At 36.2% G+C, this 25,668-nt stretch overlaps 1 protein-coding gene across 1 annotated transcript; it reads right to left on the bottom strand.

Annotated features, from left to right (window-relative positions):
• Positions 1-486: 486 nt before the first annotated feature.
• Positions 487-16,814, bottom strand: LOC149780762 (beta-1,3-glucan-binding protein-like). The gene is made up of 12 exons (XM_089936410.1): positions 16,655-16,814; positions 13,230-13,310; positions 12,664-12,795; positions 12,054-12,181; positions 10,368-10,442; positions 9,342-9,408; positions 8,631-8,798; positions 4,893-4,970; positions 4,403-4,520; positions 3,513-3,581; positions 2,788-2,911; positions 487-748 (listed from the first exon to the last, which is right to left on the bottom strand). Exons 1-12 carry the CDS (start codon positions 16,767-16,769, stop codon positions 545-547), a joined length of 1,359 nt encoding a protein of 452 aa, XP_089792536.1. The 5' UTR covers positions 16,770-16,814; the 3' UTR covers positions 487-544.
• Positions 16,815-25,668: the final 8,854 nt, after the last annotated feature.

Raw genomic sequence — 25,668 nt, 5'->3', positions numbered from 1 at the left:
ATTGGGTGATGTTTCGATCATCCTAGAGGTCGCTGTACAATAATCACATCTTTCAATGTTGCATTCCAAAGTGTGCTTAGAGTAATGTGGTAGATTTAATATCTCATATCAGCCAAGCATTGACCTAGAGTTAAAAACTGGAATGACGCACACCAGATTTCCACATATCAACGCTTCAAAAAGTGGCAATACTAAAATTAATTTTGTCGCTCCGTCCGTCCATGCCTGTTTAAGTCCCTTCGTCTGTCCAACAGTAGCTTCATGAGCTAGACCTACATGCTTACCTGAGAGTAATGCGTTACTTTTAAAAATGATGTACTTTCGCGTGTTGCGATATGCCAGTGATATAAAAATAACTTTTAAAATAATAAATGAATCGATACATCAAAGGAAAGTAGTTTTTCTTTTTTTCCCCCTTTATTTCTCGATTGAACTTTAGTGTTTGCGGTAAAGATGCCACTATCCCATACATATGCCAAGATGAACTCCGTGTTTAGATTTCTTTTTATTTACATATATTACTCATTTCATGATAAATGAGGACCTAGTACTGCGTCATCTGCACCCAGTCGATTTCCATGGCTACATTGTCACCAATCCATGTCCTTTCCCACTCGTTTCTGTGCGCCCAGAAGTCAGCGTTCTCATGAGGCGAATTGTTTGACCATGGTTTCGTGGTGTCGTAATGCCAATCGTCTGGGAAGAATCCATTCGTTCCTCCTATAGCAACGTTCAGAATCAAGTAGAACTGAAAGAGACAACAGATTGTACCCATAATTATCAGCCAAATTAGAAGACTTTCCGTTTAGGGCAAATAGCGATAACATGTTTTTCAAGAAGGCTCCCATGGTGGCCCTGTTGGCTTTCAGATCGGCACCATTTTCAGTTAGACACAAGATAACACCACAAAGAGAATTTTCGCAAACCCAATGTCTTTTTGACTTTCTGCGTGGGAGAAGTAGCAATATAATATTTTCAAATTTGCGGCCATATTGCATGTTAGATCGGCGCCATTTTTATTTATGATAAACTAGACATCATAAGAGGTCTTCATTTGAAACCCAATATCGATTCTACTTTCCATTCAAATGAAACAGCCATAACAAGAATTTCGTGATGACTGCTACGTAACCATGTTGGATGTCAGGTCGGCAGCGTTTCATTTAAGGCATACTAGATATAATAAGAAATCTGTCAGTGAGAACCTCATGTTCATTTAACTTTCTATTCAGTGGGAGTAGCAATGAGAACGGTTTCAAATAGACGTTTCCGAACGGCGCCATTTTCATTTAAGACCAGTTAGACATACTAAACGGTCTTTTTTGTGAAAACCCCATGTCGATAAGACATTTCGCTCAGGCGAAGTAACGATAACAACATTTTCAAGATATACTCCATGGTGCTCATAGGCTATATCAGTTTGACAGTATTTTTATTTAGGACTAACTAGACGTCATATAAATTGGCTTTAATGAAAATCCCGGCTGGTGTGACCATGCATTCAGCAGAAGTAGAAATTACGAGATTGTCAAGATGGCCACTGTGGTGGTGATATTCGATGTTCGAGTAGCACCATTTTCACTTAACACAACTTAGATATAAGAAGTCTTCTGTTGTAAACCTCGTGTCAAGATTACAACACAACGTATCCACAGCTACACCAACAAAACCATGAGTCGGAACCATCTATCAGTGGGTGTTTCGCACCTTATCCCGAAAGACCCTTCTGATGGTGGGGCGGCAGTGTTGATCAGTCACTAACTGTTGGTGGGAGGCAGCGAGCTCTTGTCCACATGCTTCATCCATAACAAGCTGTTCACTCTTTTGACAGTTTTGCCCAACACTTGCACCACCACTGTTTGGTTATTCGATGTCATCCTTAGAACACTGAATATCTCCCAGACCGATTAGGTCGTACTCTGCATCCCACCTTTGCGTATGAACAACCAAGTATTTGATCCTCTGCTCTTCCGTGTCTCTGTAAGATCTGCATACCTGGTCAACTTTCTTTCATAAGCCTCCTCACACCTCTCCTCCCAAGGTACAGCCAACCCAATGGCCACCAGCTTCTTCCTAGATTCTGGTCATATCTCTACATCTGGGAAAACCACTTTCTTCCCAAGATACACACGCATGTCCCAGCTGTCTGATTCACTGAGGATTCCTTTTCTCTGTGGTGAGGTGTTACTGGTTTCTCCCTCTTTGACAAAGTTGATAAATATTTGTCTGATAATTAGTGCTGGTCGTTTCTTCTCTCTCCGTCCCGAAGATGTCTGCTAGCTCTCAGAGGACTTTGTCATGCCTCTATCTGTGGCGGCCTAGTATTAATGCAGTCTGGCATGCTGACGAGATTTGTTTTATGGTAACTTTTATACCACAGAGAGGACACACGGGATTCTCAATTGGGTCCAACCTGTGCAGACTAGCTGGAGAAGGCAAAATACCATGCACTGATCAGCAGAAACTGGATCCAGAGAGGCTAGTAATAGGACTTTCTGTTCTGAAGGAGTAGCGATACAATATTTTTCAAGACAGCTGCCATAGCTTGAGTTACTCGCTATCATTTTGTTAAATATGCACGTGTGTACCTGTATCAATACATACATACATACATACATACATACATACATACATACATACATACATACATACATACATACATACATAAACAATACGAATTGCATGCATACATAGAGTATCCTAGTATGTATACATACGGACAAGCACAGATAGAAAGACAACAGACATACAGTATGTTCATATTGTGCCGTGTCGCTTTCTACTAACCGGTTGATCGAAAGGTGCCATATGTCCTCCAGATCTCCATATGTTGTCCCCTGAAAATCCACCATAGTTCCAGAATCCGCCTGGAGGATTTACATGCAGCACCTCTTGATTGTCAACGGAGATGCTACAACAAAGGTAATTAACTTAAGAAAACTATTAAAGAGTATAAGGTACATAGGACATTCCTTTCAATCCGAAGAAATTATATTAAGACTTAAATGTTTATTGCCAGGTTGACTGGAAATGATCTTTTCCCCTTCCCAACAAAAATAGCTTATGAAGGTTACGCGAATACAAAAACGGGTGGGTGGAGAAACGAAGTTCATGGCCATTGTCCATTTCATATAATTACTTCGTGATTGTAGACGGTCTAACCACAAGAAAGGTGTGTTGCAGAAGTCAATTATCAAATAAAAATCAGATGAATTTTACTAAGAACAAAACCGTAGTTTCAAACATAGAACATAATTTTCAAACTGTCAAGATTTGATTACTTTATTACCTAACAGATGGACAATGATATGTTACAAATAAAAGACATTCCATGACCAGTCTACTTTACTTTCTGCTTTGAATTCTCATAACTGTTTAAACTTTATTCTAAAATACATTTCCTAACAAGTTTATTTATGATGCAAAAACGAGTCCCTCCAAATATGTTTATTTTAAGACTGATGATGGGGTGGAAAATATTATTTTGTAAAGGTAAGAAAAGAAAAACTTACACGAGCTGGTTTTGAGTCCAATCCAAGGTATAGACATGGAAATCAGTGTTCCAACCATTGTTGTTTTGCCTGAAGTATTAAAATTTAATATGTACAAGAATATGAGTCATTCCCCTCAAACAAGAAAAATTCCAATAAAAGTATGGCCGGTTGAAACTGTAAATCATGCACTTGTTTAAATGAATGGCGCACTCCTTACAACGCGTCTGAAATCAGCTCAAAGCTTAAAGTAACTAGAACACTAAATATAGGAGCATTGTCCTAGTTTGTCTAATGGCTGTGATTTTTTTCCATGAAACTACTGCAAATAAAGTAACGTGACTCTTTGCATTCTAGTGTCTGAGAAACAGAGCTCAACCCAAACATTAACTACAGTGTTGATGCCAGACAAAATGGCGGACATACACTATAACGGTCTACCACTGACCAGAGAGATTCTTTGCAGTTCGATCCAGCACAGGTAGGCTCTTCGTGCTAAAGATACATAGGGATCGTATACCTTTTGTGTAATCTTTCATAATTGTTTATTCATGCTTTGCCATCACGTATTTTTTATTTGTATATTAAAATGGTTTTAAAAGACACAAGATGACAATGGTGGTTCGATTGGTCCGATTCAAGCATAATTTTGTAATCTTGTATATCTGTATTATTCCACCGAATTTTTGTATTAATACTGAATTTTTTGTGCTGTACATCGACTGTTTAAAATATGTCTGCGAATATCGGATTCATCTATTCTCTGCTTGCTGATTGAAAATTATATTTTATCGGCAAATGATGACTTCGTAACTAAAGATCATAAAGGAGATTCACCAGCGATGTTACACCGTTGTTTGAGGAAGTCGACAAGTTCTAAAATCTGTAGCATTGAAACTGTGAGGACCCACCTGTCTCCGTGTGTTTTTGAGAAGCGGTTTTCATTCGCTGAAGGTCCCCAGTGTAGTGTGGAGCCGATCTCGTTGACACCGTGGTTGTGACCACTTGGATCATTGGCAACGGAATTCCCTATTGTAGAAATTAGTATGTAATTACGGCTCCAAATACGACACGTGCTGTAAAAGTGATCCCATGAAAAAAATCATTGAATACAAGAGAATATGCTTCTTTCGAATTGATGAAATTCTCGAACAGATTAAAAAAAGAAAATTTATTATAAAGATCCGGAAAAGTGTGTATGTGTGTAGTTTCGCACACATTTAGATCTTGGTGTATTGCAAGTATCACAGAACTTGGAGGTTATACATCAAGTTCAAAATCTACATCATTTGGCAAATTAAAGTAGCCAATGTCATGATGTTAATATACGCATGTTAGATATTAAATACAGTAGTTTATCGGTTGGATAGTTCAGTTTGTTATATCTGTAGTCTTTTGTACCTCTCGATTCCATCAAGTCAATTTCACCAGATCGAGGCCATTCGCCATAATGGTTACTCCTTGGCAACATCCATATAGCTGCAATGAATAAATGAAGAAAAAAAGTCTGAAAATGTATGAACTGCGTTTCCTCTGTCTTGGAAAAATCATTTTTTTAATTGACGACTACTGTCCATTTCAGACACAGCATGTGCATTTAAATCATGTGCGTAAAATATTACATTCCAGCGTTTTATTTAATGGAAGGTGTTTTCAAAAACTTTCCTAAACTGAGGAAATATAATGTTATATACTTCATTAGCCCTGAACACCTGTCTTCATTTCCAAACATATATAGTAGTGTATATATCTTTCCAAAATGCCTTCTTAGTTTGCTACATAAGCCGCCTTACTATCATTTGTAGACATTTTGCATCTTGCACCTAATACTTAAGGTTGTTTTCTTTAGATTCCGCATCAAAACTGCTCAGGTATTATGGAAAGTTTACTGCCTATATGCATTGTATCAGACGAAATCAACGCACTGCATGCTTTGTTCGTAAAAGGACAGAAACTTCGCAAATAACATATTTGCATGGCAAATATTCCAGCCATTAATTTTCACATCGACAAAAATTTCAATATTGAGTTATTATTGGTCAGTAAGAATATACATTTTCAACTTGATCACAGATTAATATCAAATGAAATCGTTTGGCTGACAGTTTTAAAGGATTATTAAACGAGACCGAATTATGTATGTAAAAAGTCAAAATATAATTTGATCATTAACAGACCATTATTCTGCAAATTTAATTACTTTGAGAATTGTGAAACAGGTGATCATACAGAGTCAACCCTGGATGTACAGTCACAGAAAACAACTATGACTTTGAACTTAATCATGAACCCATATAGCACAATTTGTATCCATCAATAACGCTGGCAAATGTTGCTTTTTTTCTCTGCATATGGTTTATGTGCATCACGCTCTGACTTGGAAGTAGACTGTAATAGCCAATCAATAAAAACCAATTTCCAAGACAGAAAGCTCAGTAAATGGCACATGTTTATGAATACAGACGAATTCTTGCCAGAAAGGACATGAAAAGCCTGTTTGCGATGTACCAAACAGAGCTTCAAAGTTTGAGTTTCAACTTTTTCACACACATTAAATGTATTGCAATGTGTTTTTCTCAAGAGATTTTCATTGGCTATATCATACAAAAATGATGTAGATGTGCAGCGTGACGACTTTGGACCCTTAACTTTAATTAGAATGATCGAGATTTCAGTCCCATAATGTGCATAGTTTTAACAAGATTAAAAGCAACTTAATAAGGCTGCTAGTTTCTAAAAACACCTGAATAGTGTAGTTCAGCATGTGCCTGATTAAACCGAAAATTGCAATTCTTTCAAGGCGTCGGGTTTGATAAGTTAAGCGCTTGCTCGGTACAAGTGTAACCTCTAACTCTATTAATCTAAAACAAATGGGGGGGGGGACTTCACTTTATTCAAAAGCACAGAAAGGATTTTCGCGGTCAGACAAACAAACAGTTAACCAACAGATGGAATTATCAACTACCCAATATTGCATTTGATGATATATTTCATCACGAAATGTTGAAATATGTCAGTGGGATAAAAATGATATGGCCACAGAGTCTATACCAATATTATCTCCACAGTGGCAATACCACTTTTGGAACTACTATACTTTCTATGGTAGGAAATATATCTGCCCTTATGTATATTATTCAAACTGTATTTCCATATTTAATCATATTTCATTCTTCTTCTTCTGTTCCTTCTCTCCCTGTTTATATCTCTCTCTCTCTCTCTCTCTCTCTCTCTCTCTCTCGGTCTCTTACCATTAGGGTTTCACACTCTGTGACAAAGGAATATATTTTTTGGAAAAATATAGCAATAAAACGATTCTAACTCTCAAAACAATCAGAATCATGTTTGGAAACGATGAGAAAATGAGCATTGATGGGTGTTGATTTCAAATCGAAATTAAGTAACAATCGAAACATGTGTTGTAGTGTCTGTTATGGAACTAGACTGCAACTTGCCGAAGGCAAAAGATTCACGTTTCAACGCAGAAATTAACCACAACAAAAGGAACCAAAATCTATGCAGATAAACTCAAAATCAATATTAAAAAATCTCTTATTGAAAGATGTCACGCTGTGAAATATGTCGGACATGACCAGTCTGTTATGTTTCTATAGAACCTCACAACAATAATGTTTCCCTGTGGTTGTATATATCTATATTATGTGTGTCAATTTTCATGATTCTAGATTGAAAGCGCCATTTACTAGAGTACTAAGTACTACTGTTCCTTATAGTTGCAGGTTTGACTCTAAGATGAGGTCATTCTTGTAATAAGGGCCCTGACTGGCTGAGTTTTCTAAAGCGCTCACTGTTCTGGGTCACTGCCGTCTCATATCTGTCTGCGTGGGTTGGACTCTCTGGCTCGGCGAACGTGGGTATTTGAGAAAGCTTGCATGTTGCTGCTCGTGCGTCGGTGGTTCTTCCCGGTGTTTTTCCGAGTCCTTATTCTTCCTCCACCAGTTATACTGGCCACCATGTATAGCCTATCCTGTGCTCAAAAATGGTGTTAAATCCCACAACAACAACATCACTCCTGTAAACTCATTCATAGCTTCAGAGACAGTGAGATGTACTTTTATTGAAGTTAATATGTCAATGAGTTCAGTGCAGGTCTTGGGACAAGAAATAAAGCTGACCTCATTTCTGATTTGCAAGCTGCTAAAGCATTTGACTTTATTTATAATTAGAGTGATTTCGAAATGCCAAGATGGCCTCTTTTTGCTTTCTGTATTAGTCTCATTTTTGATATAAGAGATAACAGACTGAAAATTATTTATTCCTAGCAATATTACCAGTCCTGGAAGAGACAAATAGTTGTAATCCTTCGCGGAGATGTATTTAATCATTCAATTATTCATTGGAATTACAAAATGCTCATATTTTTCGTATGTATTAGCTATTGAATTACTGATAATTCATTTAACGACATTTTGTATTAAATTATTGTGATACATCAAGACTGATGGCACATCACCACAATAGTATAAACATCATTTGGATTACTACTGTAACTCATTTGGATTACTACTGTAACTCATTTGGATAACTCGAGGACTACTTAGGACTTCATTGGCCGTACTGTAATTTATTTTTAATTTTTCACTTCCTATTTTAGAAAAATAAATTACATATTGAATTTTACAAACTTGTTGGTTTTCACTCTTTCTTCTACTTACATGAGGATAATAGGGTAGTAACGCTGTATTAATTTGTGAACCAAAATAAATAATATATTGTAAATTTTGTTTCAAAACAGTCATAAATGTGAGAAAATACGCAATTTTAAGTATTATTTGTACAAAAAAATTGGTAACCCCTCGGTATCGTAGAATTATTGTAAATTTCGGAACTTCTTTTTACTGATGTAGTAATTCATCCGTTAATTGCGTTGGCACAAACAGGAGAAACAATCCATGTAAATAAACGGTTTTGGCCTTAATAAAGAATATAATGAAAAGAAACGTTACGTGTCTTAGCAGATATAAAACATATTTCACTTGTGAAGTGGGAATATTTTGTATTTGTGACAATACAATTTTTCTCACTAAACTTGTAAAATATTTTCTTATATCAACTCAAACAATATAGATATCATGTACCTATCCCAAAATAATTCACATTTTGTGGCATGAAACGAACCTGGCCAGATCCAGTCTCCTTTAGGAACCCTGGCTCTAACCTCGACCTTGCCGTATCGGATGGTGGTCTTGGACGTGATCTTGGCAGACATCACTGGAGGGAGCATACCGTTCTGACCCTCCCTCCTGCATCCGTAACGATCCGCATTGGTACAAGTTCCGTACATTTCTAAAGTGTAAATACATATATAGATGACAACAGATCAAATAGTGGATTGGCTGTTAATGATTGGTGATTTATTTAGTCCATGCATAAATAATAATGGAAACGGTTAAAAAATATTTTTTTAAAATTTCAACAATAATGTTAAGTACAACCGATGGACTAAGCTTTACACAAACTTACACAAACGAATGCGGTATATATCATTACCGTCACCACTCCCCATCACACACACACGGAGGCAGAAGAAAAAAAAAACTACCTTTAACTCCTTATTGACACATTCATGGTGGCTATACTAATGCATTTTGAATTAATTTTTCAGTTTGATTTCGTTTCGTAATTCAGGTCAAATTTACAACTTCACATCGCTCTTAACTAGCATTCCTTTGTCGTTCGGACGGATATCTTGGTCAGTGGAAGAAGTACATAGTTGGATGGGTTGGTGAAACATCTTTAACATAGGCCTACCAATTAAAGGTTTTACACGGATCAAAATGTGTAACCAAAATGGAGAGAGAGAGAGAGAGAGAGAGAGAGAACACTAACCATGCATATCCATCACTCCTGTCGTCAATTTCTGTTCATCAAACCGAGCATTATTTATCGTCAATGTCTGTGGATGATGATGATAAGGATTAGGTATAAGTACAAATACTGGCATATCAACAGTTAAGTGTGCAACTGATTCAGTTGAACCTCTTTCTGTGCAGTTTAAGTAGTTACAATTCGGATGCTCCAAAATGCTAGAGAATGTTTCTTTTGTCGCCATATATACGTGGAATGAGATTTTTCATGCGTAAACAAAGATGCGTTGTATGTTGATAAAATCATGAAGAACAAGACTAATTTGTAGATGTTTTAAAAATCCCCATAAAAAATTTATCGTTATAGCGTTGTCATCGTCAGCATCTCTGCGATGGAATTGAAATCGGTGATACGTTCAGGCCGTGTTTGCAAAACACATTGACTTTACACAAAACGAATATAAAGAAAAAGCGTGATCGTTCTGAAAAAAATATCTATAAGTGGATTTTTCTTTAAAAACAATAACCACCGCTTACAAATTGGGTAGATCGTAATTTTCTTTTTCAATAACTGCCTTTTATCAAACAATACAATTCTTGCTTTTTTAAACCCAAATCATTCAATGAAACTACTCTTTTGATCATGTTATTTTTAATACTGTCAGTATTTACTGTAGATTGACACTCCATATAAATTCAAACCCTACTCAAGCCCTGTTACACAGAATATCGCACTCGATCTCAAAATTAACAATTATATAATATGCGTTATTTAAAAAATAAATCGTATTGTACACTCTGAAAGATTTTAAAACCGTTCAAGAAAATTGCACCACTTCTTATCCTCTGGCACATATGGACCTCTCCTCGTTGCAGAATATTCTCTTGATATCTTGTTTTCCTGTATAATTCTATGTTAGCCAATCACATCATTTCTTATTTGCAAGCGTGTGTGTGAGAGAGAGAGAGAGAGAGAGAGAGAGCGAGAACAGGACAGAACCGAAGGGCACTTTTTCTGATAATTTTCATTTTGAATTCTATTACTTACAGGCTTGAGGTAAAGATGACCATTTCTAATAAAGACATTTGCCCTTTCTGGTGTGTACACCTGAATCTCCCAGTTCTGAAAATATATATATAAGTTTTTCAGCATATAAGTACAATAGTGGATATAAGGTGCCAGCTACAGGTAAAGGTTTCAAAAATGTTAAAAGGAATGTCAGAAAAATTACGAAGACCGTTCCCAAAAATATATAAAGTACAAGATAAAATACCAAATGTTAATATATTAACATTATATCAAATGGTCATCAAATAAAAAATGAGGGTAAAACATGCAAAATCTTTAAAGATCATGGTCCGACTTTTCTTCGTGTATTTAAAGTCAAATTATTTCTCACGGGGTGGAAGTCGACACACTCGATAATAATATGTTTTTGTTAAATAATATTTCATTCATGAAATCTGTTTCCCATGTTCGTACATGAAGGATTGACTATGATAGGAAAAAGGTAAACGATGCAAAGAAATGGATCCGTCTGTTTCACCTTATTGAACAATAGGGTAGACTATAATAGGCAAATGGCGTATCAGACAAGAACGATGCAAAGTGATCGGAGTATCCGAAAAGAATATATTTCCATCATTAAGATCAATTCGTCTTTGATTCCTGATGCCTGCGTAATTACGGGAGGAATGAGAAGAGATGGTGATCAACAGAATCGTGCAAAACAGCAGCATCAAAACACAATTCGTTATCAACAGAAAAAATATATAAATATATCAACATTCTTCATCAGTTTTGGATGGATTTTACATCGCATAATGTATGGGTTTGACTTTACAGAATATCGTCTCCAAAGCAATCTTGATGAAATTTGTCGTATGAATGTTAGCAGCTAAAATGGTGATAATACTAACGCTAACTAGAGTTTTCAAACATGTTAGATATATCTAGCCATCACATTGCTTGGGCAAAGTCCTCTAGAGCCTCTTAGGTGCAACAATCCATCAGATTCCATTTTATTCCACGTGACCGCTGAGCAATCCTGTCTAGTCATTGCTAAAATGTACGGTTTTCTTATAGTTACTACTATAAAAGGTAGGCCATTTGATCTAATTTTTAAGGTTAGGTAAGCACAAATTTGGATATACAGTCTTGAATGCACATAATCATTGGTATATACAATCATGAAATGCAAATACAAATTTTTATATTCTGTCATGAAGGCAAATAAAAAGTCTTATATACAGTCATGAAGGCAAATAAAAATTCGGCACATGATGGCCCCAAATACTTGCTGCAAATTGACAAAATACAAGGAAAAACCCTAAGTTTGACCGCTGTATCATGAACGGTAAGAGGACACTGATTTTAGCATTATTTAGAAACGTAACATTCGAAATGCGAACTGACGCAGAGATAAAATCAGAATCCCCACTATATCAAACAGCACACAACCATATTAAAACACAGGCTTCAGTGTACACAAGTCGACCAGAGATTTTAGGTTTGACCCTTTTTTGGAATTTTAATCAAAGGGGCAAAACAGGTTTTGTAGCATGCATGCATGATATGGCAGAAGAATCTCTTATTTATTAGCCATGCAAATTGCTGCACACCGCTACTATCTGAGATGGACTAGGCCTTAATAGCTGTTATAATGAAAGATCAATCTGACACATTAATTTGGTCTAGTAACGCAAGCCATGGAAGACCTGAAAAAGTACTTACATATCCCCCATACATGGAAACTTCATAATCCCAGTGGTTCCTATCAGGTTGGTCACCGTGGTCAAAGTCGTCACGGAAAACGACCGTACCTCTCCGAACAGCATTTTTGGGAGAAAAGAGCGTTGGCTCTGAAAGAATCGAAAGGAATTCCTAATTTAAAAATAAAATTTCTAATATGCGCTATTATGTCATTTTATCTTTAGCTTTTGGGACACTAGAATGTCATAATATAATGAAATATAAAGAGAAAATGATACCCTGTTGTTCGTCACAGAATCAGTTCAAATTCTACATTGTCATAGGACAGCGGCATTCAGTTGGACGAGGTTACTGATTCTCGTTATCACTATTTCATTATTTCTTTGTATCACTATGACGAAATGTGATTGGTCAAAGCAATTATCGTACTATTTTTGAATAAATTTACATGAATTTAATCGGGATTCGTAAAAATAGAATATGTCTTCTGTACTGCATTGGAACTAGGTAGATGTAATAGATCGTAGCTCATATCTTAGTTCTTCAGGAATGTCAAGAGCCAAGAAATGTGAATAACGTAAATAAAATAATCTGTATTTATTTTAGAAAGAAATCTGTAAATATTTCATACCTAACCATTCCAGGAAACTGCCAATCGGGAACTGTACAAGTTTTCCTCCAATTTCAGCCATAAGTCGATAGAGAAGCTTTTCACCCTCCTCTAGCTTGAAGTTGTTATTCCTGTGGTACCACATCCCATTGACTGAAGGAATTAAGTAAAAAATGTTGCTAAAGTGTTAAATAACCTCAATAACGTTGTATATTCTGTAATAATAATAATAATAATAATATTTATTTGTAATATAGGCCACTGGCCCATGATACATATCCATACATCATGCGGTACAAAAAGATGTTATTGGGCGTAACAAAAGAACATCGTATTTATAAGAAGTAATAATAATAATAATAATAGTAGTAGTAGTAGTAATAATAATAATAATAATAATAATAATAATAACAACAACAACAACAATAATAATAATAATGGTTATTATTATTATTATTATTATTATTATAGTAATAGTATTTGTAATCTACAAACGTTGTATTACGTTTTGTTTGAGCCATGGATTAAGACGATGAATGCATAAAAATCTGTTTTTGTATGGTTAAACTAAAGAATGCAGTGTTTACCCGCTTGGTGGAACGGGCCAACCTTCGTGTCTTTCTCGTTTTTGCCGTAGATGACATGGAGTAACCGCAGGCCCGGAATATCTAAAAGAGAAGGTATATGATTCTACGTCAGGTCGGACAGGGTTACACTCTTCAAGGGTTGCTTGTTGGTCTAGGTGTTCGATCATGTCTTAAATATGGTATCAGAGGAAAATAGCGTAATCAGCTTTGCCCACTATGCAGACCTATAATTGTAGAAACACCCGACGATGTTGTTGAGGAAAAAGATTCAGACGGCAATGAAATAATAGCCATGATGGAAGCGCTTGTAGTTTCTGATACTGATAAAATAAAAACAATAATGCAAAAATGTATAAATTAGACACTGGTTTGTCCCATATATACCAGTATGCCGACTGTGAATCGAATGAGACAAGTAATGCGAGAGCGTGGGATACGAATACCAAGCAGACTGAGAAAAACCGACATACTTTTTTAATTTATTAGGCCCTTACACGATAAAATAAATTGGCTTGGTTACACTAACCTCACCGTGTCCGCCATGACAGATAACGCTAGACTCTCGCCGTGACCCTTTTTTTTTTACATAAGGCTTGCCAGACCATATTTGGATATTCTACGCTATGTTATTATTGCTCAAGTGGCGAATAATCGCTTCTTGGTGGAATTTCAAAGTTGCCGATAAACCGTATTTACTTTTAATGCGCAGAATTTCTGACTCAAACCGCGCCAAATTTTTACTACGATTTGTTTACGTTTCCAAATAAGGCCTCGATGTCCTTATATGGCACATAAACAAATGAGGCTGAGAATGTAAGTAATCACTATTTGAACTAATATGGCAGACGAACTAAACGAAAATATCGGATAAGAAAGGTGAACGAGATTTTACAACTATTTTTACATGATTTTCGATATTTCCGGTATTAAATAAGAGGACTACTCAATTTATTGGATTATATACAAGGCATATGTTCAGATTGTTACTATTGGGCTAAAAGAGCGCCGGGTGTGAATCACACCGGGCTTGCTCCATTGACTCGTATATGCTCATGTTAGTACCTTGTCCACGAGGTAGGAGTAGGGTTACTAATATTAGTACTACTTAACCGCGACATTGATTATGCATTTAAAATCACAAGCCATGAATTCATTATTAGCCACAAGGACACTGAGACCATTACTGATAAAACTGATAAAGCATTTGTAAGGATTCTCGAGACGATGGAGAAATCCACCAATGTAGAGTCAGGATGGCCTGTGGACAGATGCGCGCGCGTGTGTGTGTGTGTGTGTGTGTGTGTGTGTGTGTGTGATTTGGATTTTCAACATAGCTTTAAATAAATTTCAGTCATATCGCTACGACGTCTGCAGTGTGGCAGTTTATAGTGATGTCTAGCACTGGGGCATCATGCAGCAGACATGTTGCATCATGTCCCACCCAGACACATTATTCTGATGCGAGACCAGCCGGTTCTAATACTGACCCCTTAATGCTGAGCGTTTAGCGAGGCAGCTGTTATTACCATTTTCATAAGTCTTTGGTACGACTCGGTCGGGTTTCACACCAGCGACCTCCCGGACGCTCTGACCACTAAGCCACCTGAGTGGTCGACAGATGCGTTGAAGTTCAGCTTCGTATTTCCCCATTAAATCCTTTTCGCGGATCAAGTTATGTTCCACCAGCTGCGTGTATTCCACGGCTTGCAGTGATCGATGTGAAAACTTATGGCAATCGATATTTTAAATCAGCACTCTTGTGCTCACTGCATCCCGCAACAAATACTAAGATTAACATCGAAAATGCCAAGAACACCTGGGTGAACTAAATTTTCGTAAAATCGAACTAACCTAGCTATTTATTGCGGGCCTAACCCATACGTCAATGTTAATTGTTACATATCACAACGACCGCGACAATATTCACTCGGTTATGTGTTGCCATCTTCTTAAAATTCATACTGTTACTGACAGTTCTTGGAATTTCTCCAAAGATTTCAACGTATCTTTTTTTTAGGCGTGTCGGCGAAGCCCATGAGAAAATAGATTAATATTTAACTTTAACCGTGACCAGGGAGCGTATCCATAAGGTACTATAGCGAATTAAAAAGAAACAGTAGATGATATCACCAAAAACAAATGCTGAAATTCACTGCACTCCCAAAATTTAAATGGCATTAATAGATGTGGTTTATTTAAATGAGAACATGAATTTAATTTTAATATATTTTCCCGATAACGTACTATGTTACGCTTTTTCATTTGTTTGGAGTTTTGAAATTGATCTTGAGCGAATTATTTTTGTGTAATCACAAGACTATATCACTATTGAAAGATATAACGTCAAACAATGAAAATTATTAGCATCATTCTGACAGTGAACACACACACACACACACACACACACACACACACACACACACACACAGATGCCTTTAAATATATGTTTGATGACGCAATATCGAACGTGGTATCATTGTTTAGCTCTTGTTACAATACCGATCCCGTCCAAGCATATGTTCGAGATTTGTCTTATTCTTATCAGATAAGATTGGATGTAATGGTCTAATTAAAGCTTATCAGCTATATCATAAAAATCTACCTTGACCATGGGAATCCACACATGAGCAATTTTTGAAACTCCTGTAAAATTCCTTTCTATGAGATCCATGAGATCACAAGCACTAGTAACATTATTTGTCTATTGTCACCATATTGCTAGGATTGTGCTAAGGTGCCGTTAAACTGCATGCGTACATACATAATTGATTTTCTCACGATGTCAGTGTAAACTCGTTTCGTGTAGAGTCATCAGCTGACTTTGTTGGATACATTTCTCAGTATTAAAGCATGTTGCACGTCAACTCTTTGCTGGATGCATTTCTCAGTATTAAAGCATGTTGCACGTCAACTCGGTGGAACCGATTTAAAGGCGTACATAAACATTCAAGTTCTATCAACAATTTATAAAATATAAAATTGAAGTCCAGGAATGACATTTCAGAAAACACATCGAAGAGGGTCAGTTTGTATAAAATGTAATCGAAATTAATTTTTATTTTTAATAATGATATTGTCGTGTACATTATCTGTTGGTAACAAAGATCCTTTCCTTCTTTCTTTGTCAACAAATATGTATAAGACACATTGTTAGAAATGGCTCAAAATAACTAACTGGAGGCACATATTTATGGTGCTTCCGTTAAACAGTGCATAGAATTTGGAGGTGGGTGAACCGTCAAAATCAAATCATCCGAAAAAATGGGATCCATCCTTGCTTATGGATGAAACATGTAATACATTTACCAATTAGGCAACCAAACGGGGAATCTATATAATTATTGTTCCTCAAGCTAAATAATCGATCCTCTTACGCATAGAAAAAATAGTAAATTTACGTAACTTAAAAAATGAAAAATAATTACCTTCTAGCATAAAACCTATCCCATTCTCAAACCTGGAGATTTTGGGGAGCGGCAGGTCATTGGCCCGGGTCGACAAAACCGACAGGAAGCTCAGCAACAGGACACAGCGAAACATTTTGTGAGTCTCCCTTGGAACGAAACCAGCACGCGAATACCTTATCGGGAACGTGCTTTATAATCATTCTCGACAGACTGCAAGATAAGTTACGTCATGTGTCATTTGTCTCATATATACCTTATTTCCTATTATACCGGTAATCATCCACAATCAAACACACACACACACACACACACACACACACACACACACACACACACACACACACGTCGGCACATACAAATATTTGTGCATATTCTCTCAGTAAGAAATGTGTCACGCTTTCCTGCCCGCGATTACGTAAGTCAGGAACAAAGGAATGGGTTAGCAGCCAAGTGTAAATGTAGACCCGGCGGCTATCGTAGCGACTAGTGTTTATACAAGAGCCCCGCTTCGTCGGGTGTAAAAACTCACATGTAGACGTTGGAAGCTTTGTTCTAGAACAAAGTACCCTTGTTGCTGTTGTAAATCTCCCCGCGTTGACAGATGGCCTGAGGCTCGTCTGTTGAGGTGGACCGTCTGGGGTAGAATTGATATCCAATCGGAAATGAGGAAGGGTGGGACCATCAATTCGAACCAGAATTGAACAGTCGTTTGGGCTGGGAACGAATTAGTGATTGTAAGCCATCGTACTGGTCAAGCAGCAATAATCTCCTCAGGGGGAGGGACAGGGCCTCTCTGGAGGAAGTACTGTCAATGAACCACAGGGCTATACCACAAGGCGCCACGCGAAGTGGGCAGGCCTGGGGAAGATATAGGAAATAATCCATAGAGGAATACACAGGATCACTAGCCAAATATACTAAACTGCTTTCTCTTCTTTCTTTCCTTTTTTCCTTCTTTTTCCTTTTAAAAAAAAAAAATAAAAAAATAAAAAAATATTTCGACTCTTTGGAAATACATAATTTAAAAGATAACCTGCCCGAGATGGGAGAAATACATTTAAAATAAAATAAGTATGGACCCCACCTCCAGCACAGCTATCTCATTTAGAAATAAACGAGAGCGTTATTATATAGCATACACTCTAAACCATTAGGGTTTTAATTTCATAGGCACAAAACGCTAACTCGTCAAAATTCAAAAATAAAGCTCCCAATAAAGGAGCAGATAGAACAACTGGGATTTTAAATTTGATTAGAGCTGGAGTCCCAACATGAAAACAAAATATAGCAAGCACAACATATAGCACCAACATATAGTATACATGGGACATAGGAGACCACTAGCAAGGTCACTAAAGAGAGTTAAGGGAAGGAACTCCGAAAAAGGTGACACAAATCATTTTCGGACGAACAACCCTTTAGATACACTAGGGCCTCTTTAGAAATACCCCAAAGAAAATTTCTAAAAATAAAATTTTGATTTAAAATTCTTATGATAAAAGCAACAAATACAACACACCTTTGGGGAAAACAAAAATATATAAACAATTTCTTCTTTGGTTAAATGGGGGGGGGGGGCACCTGTCTGGTGCCCCCCCCCCAAAAAAAAATGAAAAAAAAAAAAATTATCTCCTCAGTAGTACAGAACGGCACAGCGACGAGAACAACAAAACTGGGACAGAGATTGAAAGTGACATGGACGGAAAGCAACAAACGGAAAGCACAAAGGAAACGGTAACAGACATGGAGACAGGAAGCATTATAGATAACACAAATGAGACAGACAAAAACCTGACAGATACTCCACAAAGCAGCACAATGGGGGGGGGGGGTGACCGTGCGCCCCCAAAAATAAAATAAACTAAATTGAAATAAACCATTAAACATAAACATAATCTTAGGAAGAAGAAAAAAAAATTCAAAAAACATAAGCCAATTCTTCATGCAACCATAAAAGCAGCTAGCTGGGATGAACAAAAATGGAGGGAACAAACTTCCGTGTTTTGTCAATTAATGTAAATGGGATTAATAAAGAAAAAATTCTACAAATATATAATAAAAACCTAAAAGTTGATATTTTGCTTTTTCAAGAAACACACAACGGATTTACAAAAGAACTGATATCATTATGTGAGGAAAAATTAAACGGAATTTTAATAACAAATAATTTTACTGGTAACGATTTGAAAGGGGGAGTGGCAACTTTGATAAAAAATAAAAAGGGACAAAATGGGAAAGGAAAGAAGAGGGGATATTTTTACAGGGCGATTATTGCATATAATAATAGAGGGAACACATTTTGTCAATGTCTATATGCTAGCAAACAACTATAAAAAAAACAAGAATTCATTGTAAAACTATCTAAATATCTCGAAAAATATACTACGGAGAATGTAATCCTTGGGGGAGATTTTAATTGGGTGGGGGGCTTAATAGACAGGACAGGAAATTTAACAACCAATGATTTAAGATTCAAACCAGAAATATATTTTTTTAAAAAATAAACACAAATTTGTAGATACTTATAGAAGATTAAACATGATAAGACGGGAATTCACATATGAATATAAAACAAATAAAGGAAGCAGACTGGATAAATTTATGGGTACAAACTTCGATACAAAGATTTACGAAGAGGCAGGAATAGTAAATTTTAAAGTATCAGATCATAAAATAATATACTTAGAAATAAAGATACAGCATAGGAACAAGTAGGGTAGAGGGACATGGAAATTAAATAATAAAATATTGGAAGACTCAGAATTCATCAAAGAAATAAAAGAAGAAACAAAATAAAATCGTAGAGAAAGGAAACATAGACATCATTCAAGAATGGGACAAACTAAAAACTACCTTTTTAAAAATAGCAATAAAATATTCAAAAATTAGAGGAACTAAACAAATAATGGAGAAAGTGGCAATATAAAGACAACTGTAAAAAGAGAATACACCAGAGCTGGATAAAATACTAAAAAAATAAAATAAGAATAACATTGGAGGGAGAACAAAAAAGTAAAGAAATAAAAGTCGGAAAATTCACCACAGTCTATAAAAAGGCAGAGGGTCTCTACAGAAGGGAAGAACTCAGAAGAGGTGGGAGATAAATGTATAGACAGCCTAAAAATTAGAAATGGGAAAATAACAGAGAAAAAAGAAATTTTGGAACATGTAAATAATTTCTATACAAACTTATATAAATCTGAGGAAATAGAAGATAAAATAATAGACAAGTATTTACAAGATGTAGAATGCGAAGTGATCTCATCAGAACACAAAGGCTTGTGTGATGATTTCATCTCGACAGAGGAAATAATGAACACTATACAAATGCAAACTAAAGGAAAATCCCCAGGTTGAGATGGACTCACAGTGGAATTTTATTCTAAATTCTGCTGCGAGTTGTCGCCCATCTTAGAATGGTAGTTTAACAATATCCTATTAAGAAACGACACCATGACAAAACATATAAGGGAAGGGATTATTAAATTAATATATAAGGGGAAGGGAGATAGAGAGGATCTATAAGAAAAAAATAGAAAATTTTAAGTAAACTATTAGCAGAAAGAATCAAAAAGGATATGGGAACAATAACAAATATAAACCAAACATGCGGTGCTATACAGAACAACATATTAAGTATAAAAACAATAATAGACTACATAAATGAAAGTGGGTCAAAAGGTGCTATGGTACTTTTTGACCAGGAAAAAGCTTTTGATAGATTGGAACATAACTACATACAAAAAGTACTAAAAAAATTTGTTTTTGGAGAGAAAAAATAAAAAATGGACAAAAATCCTGTAAAATAAAATAACTTCAAGAGTACAGGTTAATGGAGCCAGAACAGAGCAATTTGACATTAAAAGATCAGAGAGGCAGGGATGCCCACTATCGATGCTATTATACGTAATAGCAATAGAAATTCTTAGCAAGAAAATAAGACTGAACAGTAAAATAGAAGGTATTAAAGTTCCAAACATAAAGGAGGAAATAAAAATGCTACAACACGCTGACGATTGCACAAACTTTATAAAAGACCCAGAATCCTTCATACTTCTAGTAAAGGAATTTGAAGAATTCGGTAAAACCTCAGGGTCGAAAATAAGCTAGGAAAAAACTGAAATTCTTAAAATAGGAAACTGGCAGGGCAAACACTTTGGTTTACCTACCCAGTTAATTAAAGAAAAAGTCAAAGCATTAGGAATTTACTTCGTGAAAGGAGAAGAAAATGAAAACTATAAGGAAATGATGGGGAAAAAAAAACGAAAATGTAAATATCTGGGCGTTGACGCCACTTTGCCTTCTGGAACGGGCCCAAGTTGCCAAAACATACACGTATGCAAATGTAAACTTCAAATTAAAATCCATTGATATAGATAATAAAATATTAAATAAAATTGATAATCCAATGATAGAATATATATGGGATTTTAAAACGACATAAAAAAGAAACACTTTACAAATCGAGGGAAAGGGGGAGGGAGGCTAACAATACCGAACCCGACAATAATTAAATACGCGAACATATTAAACAGATTTTAAAAAATCCCGAAAGGGATATAGCTTTTCTTGTTTCCAATTTTTTTTTTCTCCAAATAATAATCTATCTGGCGGATTCATTTGGCTCAAATAAAAACTGAAAAGGCGGCACAACTCGAGCGGGGAGAAATACAGAGGAATAAAAAGAGTATGGATCCCAACCCGAGCCCTGCCGACCTTATATATTTAAAAAAAAAGAAATTATTACGAAGAACGACATATACTAGCACACACATAAAACACCAGGCTTTATTTTTACAAAAAAACTAACGCACCGTTCTTCGGCAAAATTCTAATGTTATTTTGAAGAAAAAAAAACAATAAAAAAAAACAAAACAAAAAAACAAATTATATAAATATATAATAATTATACCCTCCTCAAAGAAATAAGACAGCTAAGTAAAATTTGAAATAGATGGCTATCCCAACAAATACATCATATAGCATACAAACAATATAGCATTATACACATATAGCACACACGGGATATAGGGGACCTCTAGCCAAGGTCAACTAGAGAAACCAGGGATGACATTTTGAAGACGGTGAATGAAACCGATTCGGAAAATCTAACCTGTAGAAAACACTAGAGCTCTAAAAAAATACCCCGACAAAATTTACTCTTAAGAATTTTTTGTTCGGAATCCTTTTCTAAAGAATACAAACAACATATCGGGGGCAAACATACACACATAAAACAACTTTACTCTTTGGTTAAGTGGGGGGGGAGCAAAGTTAGTTTGTAAATCCTTAACTTTGCATTTGTCATTGTGAATCAATGACCTTTACTCCCTTTTGGGAGTACAGGTTATTAGCTCCACCTTTTCTCACTTTTGCAATTTATTTTCATCTATGTTTTGTTGTGTTTTGTGTCTCAGTTGGGAAACGACGCACAAATTGGGAAATGTTTGAACATTCATGTTTTGCCTTTTGCATTATTGCATCAATGACCTTTATTCCTCTTTGAGATTACAGGTCTACTTTTTATTCCCCATTTCGCCATTTTTATTAATGCCTTATGTAGGAATTTGCACCTTTGGTAAAATCTTGTATTTTTGCTTTATGCCATTTATGACCTTTACTCTATCGTGGGCGTACATGTATTTGTTTTGGTAAAGTATTAGTGAACACCCTGAGTACAAACTCTGTAGGGCGTGACCGCCTATAATTGGAGTATTACAGACCCTTATAGATAGAGAATTATATTAGTGGTGTGTAAACCTAATTCCGTGAATATAGTTCATAAGCTTAGAATGGAGCCAGAGGTGACGGAAACAATGCCCGCCACAACAGGTCCTAGAGGGTTCAAACTTAAACAATACTTCCCGACTAGGGTGGAAGATAGCAGGCTAGTAGTGTACCACCCGGAAGGGTGCCAGACACTGGACTTCGGCAATATTGCCAATGTGCCAAGGCAAGGTGAGATCATCATGGCACTACATACGTTGGGACTGGCTTTAGGAAAAATTGATGGGGTACAAAATGCAGGTATCAATAAATATATAATTTACCCTAAATACCCAACCTCCCTTCGAAACATGGCGACATTTGACATAAAGGGGGTGACATCAACAGTAGAAACAACTGAAACCTTAGTGTATGAAATAGAGCCTAGGGCTATCGAAGTACATATTATAGGACTCCCACTGGAAGTATCAACAGAAGAAGTGGTGAGAAAAGTTGAAATAAAGTTCAATATAAAAGTGATCACGCACAAAATGGCAACAGTATGGGGTTTCGCCCCAATAAAATCCGGTGGTAGAATACTCTGCATGACTAAAGAAGAAGCCGGGAAAATGCCGATATATTTCTACGTCCTCGGATTTAGAATCAAAAGCTGGTACAGGGGCGCTGAACACGATAGAAAGTGCCCAAGATGTCTGCAAACCGGCCGTGGTCCCAGGGAGTGCCCCCAACCACTAACAAAGCCCACAGCACAGAAAGCAGAAACATATGCAAGTAAAGCCGCTGCAACGCCAAACTACCAAAACATGGGCGACCAAGACCAAGTATGCGCCCTGATAAGACATGTCAGAAGAGAGAACGGTAGCAACAACAACGACAATAACAATAACAATGAGGAAGAAGAAGACGTAATTAACCAGCTACCAGCAGTTCATATATCAGAAATCGGAGAAAATACACACAAAAAAACCTGAATGGGGCAACATCCTAAGTCCAAATAAAACGGGAAAATTGAAACCTTCAGCAAGAGAGCCCTTAGCATTTAGAAACAGATTCGAGGGACTAATGGAGGAGGAGGGACAATAGGGACCTGAAAGCCTAACAGAAAAGGGAGTCATCGACCTAATAGGCATAAAACCTCTAGCATCTACCCCACTACCAAGAAGAAACAGAAAAAAAGGAAAGCAGACTCGAGCCAGGATTCACCCCAAGGGAAAGAGATGGAGAAAAACAGCAAAGAGGGTTTGAGTACAAAACCGGAAACAAATGAGACCAAAATGCCAAAAACACAGCTCAAAAAGAAAAGATCGGAAGGAAATGAGGATGACTCTGAGATGACAAGCGAAGTAGAAAGTGAAAATGGAAACGATGACGATGACGACGACGACGATAGGTTTGAAACAGAGACTGAAATTGAAAGTGACGCACAGGATTCACAGGACACAAAAAAATGATAATACATTGGAAACTGTACAGGAAAACACAATAGACGGAACTAACACGCTAGAAATTACTACATCGGGGGACGAAACCCATCTAAGCGGCAGTTCTGGGGGAGGGGGAGACCAGTGCCCCCAAATAGTAGCTATATAACAACCTCATAAATCAATTAAAGGAAATATAAGCTAGAACAATATTTATATAAAAAAGACAATTATTATTAACCATCAAAGCGGCAACCTGGAGGTGGCAAAAAATGGAGGGAAAAAACTTCCAAGTTTTGTCGATAAATGTAAATGGCGTCAATAAAGACAAAATTCTTAAATTTGATAAAGATCTGACTTATGACCTATTACTGATACAGGAAACACATAATGGATTCAATAATGAACTTAAAGCCTTATGTGAAGATAGACTAAACGGTGTATTAGTAACAAATGATTACGAAAGGAAAGATATAAAAGGTGGAGTGGCCACTTTAATAAAGAACAGAAGAGGAATAAACTGGGAAAGGAAGGAGGAAGGGAAATACATTAAAGGCAGATTATTACACACAGTAATTGAAAATACACACTTCATTAATTAAATAAGCAAATACCACAAAACAAGAATTCTTGGGGAAATTAAATAAGTATCTAGAAAAATACACAATGGAAAACGTCTGGGGGAGGGGGAGATTTCAATTGGGTGGGGGAAAATATTGACAGGGCGGGTGAATTAGCAACAAATGACATCAGGTTTAAACCAGAAATGAATAATTTAATGCGAAAGCACAAATTTATAGATGTTTATAGAGTTTTAAATATGCCGAGACAACAATATACGTATGACTATAAAACAAACAAGGGAAGTCGTCTAGACAAATTTTTATGCACAAATTCTGATGAACAAAAGTACAGAGAAGCAGGTATTACGGATTTTAAAATATCAGACCATAAGCTTATATATTTGAAAGTAGAACTAAAGTCAGAAAGAAATTTTGGTAAAGGAAGCTGGAAACTAAATAACAAAATATACTAGAGGATCTAGAATTTGTTAAGGAAATAAAAAATAAAATAAAATAATTTTGTAAATAAAGGTAATTTAGATATAATTAGGGAATGGGACCAACTTAAAAAGTTCAAAAATATAACCATAACATTTTTCTCAAATAAGAAGTAAAGTACTAAAATTGGAAAAGGAAGCAATATGATTTCAACTTATGAAGAACAACACAGAGGAAGTAGACAAACAACTAAAAGACAGACTGAATAAAATAATAGATGAGCGAAGGAGAAGCAGAGAAATAAGGGCAGGAAAATACACTGAACTATATAACAAAGCGGAAGGATTGTACAAATGGGATGAAATAAGGGGGGGGGGGACTTTGCACAGCCTCAAATTAAATGGGAATAAGAAAACTGTTGACAAAGACGAAATTTTACAACACATAACAAATTATATACCCAACTATATACATCGCAGCAAATTGAAGATGGTACAATAGCGGAATAACTTCAAGATATTGAATGCGAGACGATATCAGCAGAACATATAGACTTATGTGATGATTTCGTCTCGCAAGAGGAAATTAGGAAAAGCATACAAACCTTCACTAAAGGGAAATCCCCAGGTGGAGATGGACCTCACCCCATATTTCTACATGAAATTCTGTGGTGAGTTGTCGCCCATATTAGAATGGTTATATAATAACATATTGCTTAGAAATGACACAATGACAGAAATAATGAGGGGAGGGCTCATCATATTAATATACAAAGGGAAAGGAGACAGGGAAGATCTAAGGAATTGGATGCCCATCTCCCTCCTAAATATGGACTATACCATCTTAAGTAAAATACTGGCAGAAAGAATCAAAAGGGGAATGG

This window comes from Sinohyriopsis cumingii, chromosome 16 (assembly GCF_028554795.1).
Source record: "Sinohyriopsis cumingii isolate HCF-2022 chromosome 16, ASM2855479v2, whole genome shotgun sequence".
In the NCBI taxonomy this organism is placed as follows: Eukaryota; Metazoa; Mollusca; class Bivalvia; order Unionida; family Unionidae; genus Sinohyriopsis; species Sinohyriopsis cumingii.
Note: the sequence above shows the minus strand (reverse complement) of the source record. Positions and strands in the feature narration are given on the sequence as shown.

Coding starts and splice junctions, on each gene's coding strand:
- LOC149780762 (XM_089936410.1), bottom strand. CDS start 16,769: ATGTTTCGCTGTGTCCTGTTGCTGAGCTTCCTGTCGGTTTTGTCGACC. Junction 4,971..8,630: donor AGGAGACTGGATCTGGCCAG/GTTCGTTTCATG, acceptor TATTCATTGCAG/CTATATGGATGTTGCCAAGG. Junction 3,582..4,402: donor TCAAAAACACACGGAGACAG/GTGGGTCCTCAC, acceptor TTAATACTTCAG/GCAAAACAACAATGGTTGGA.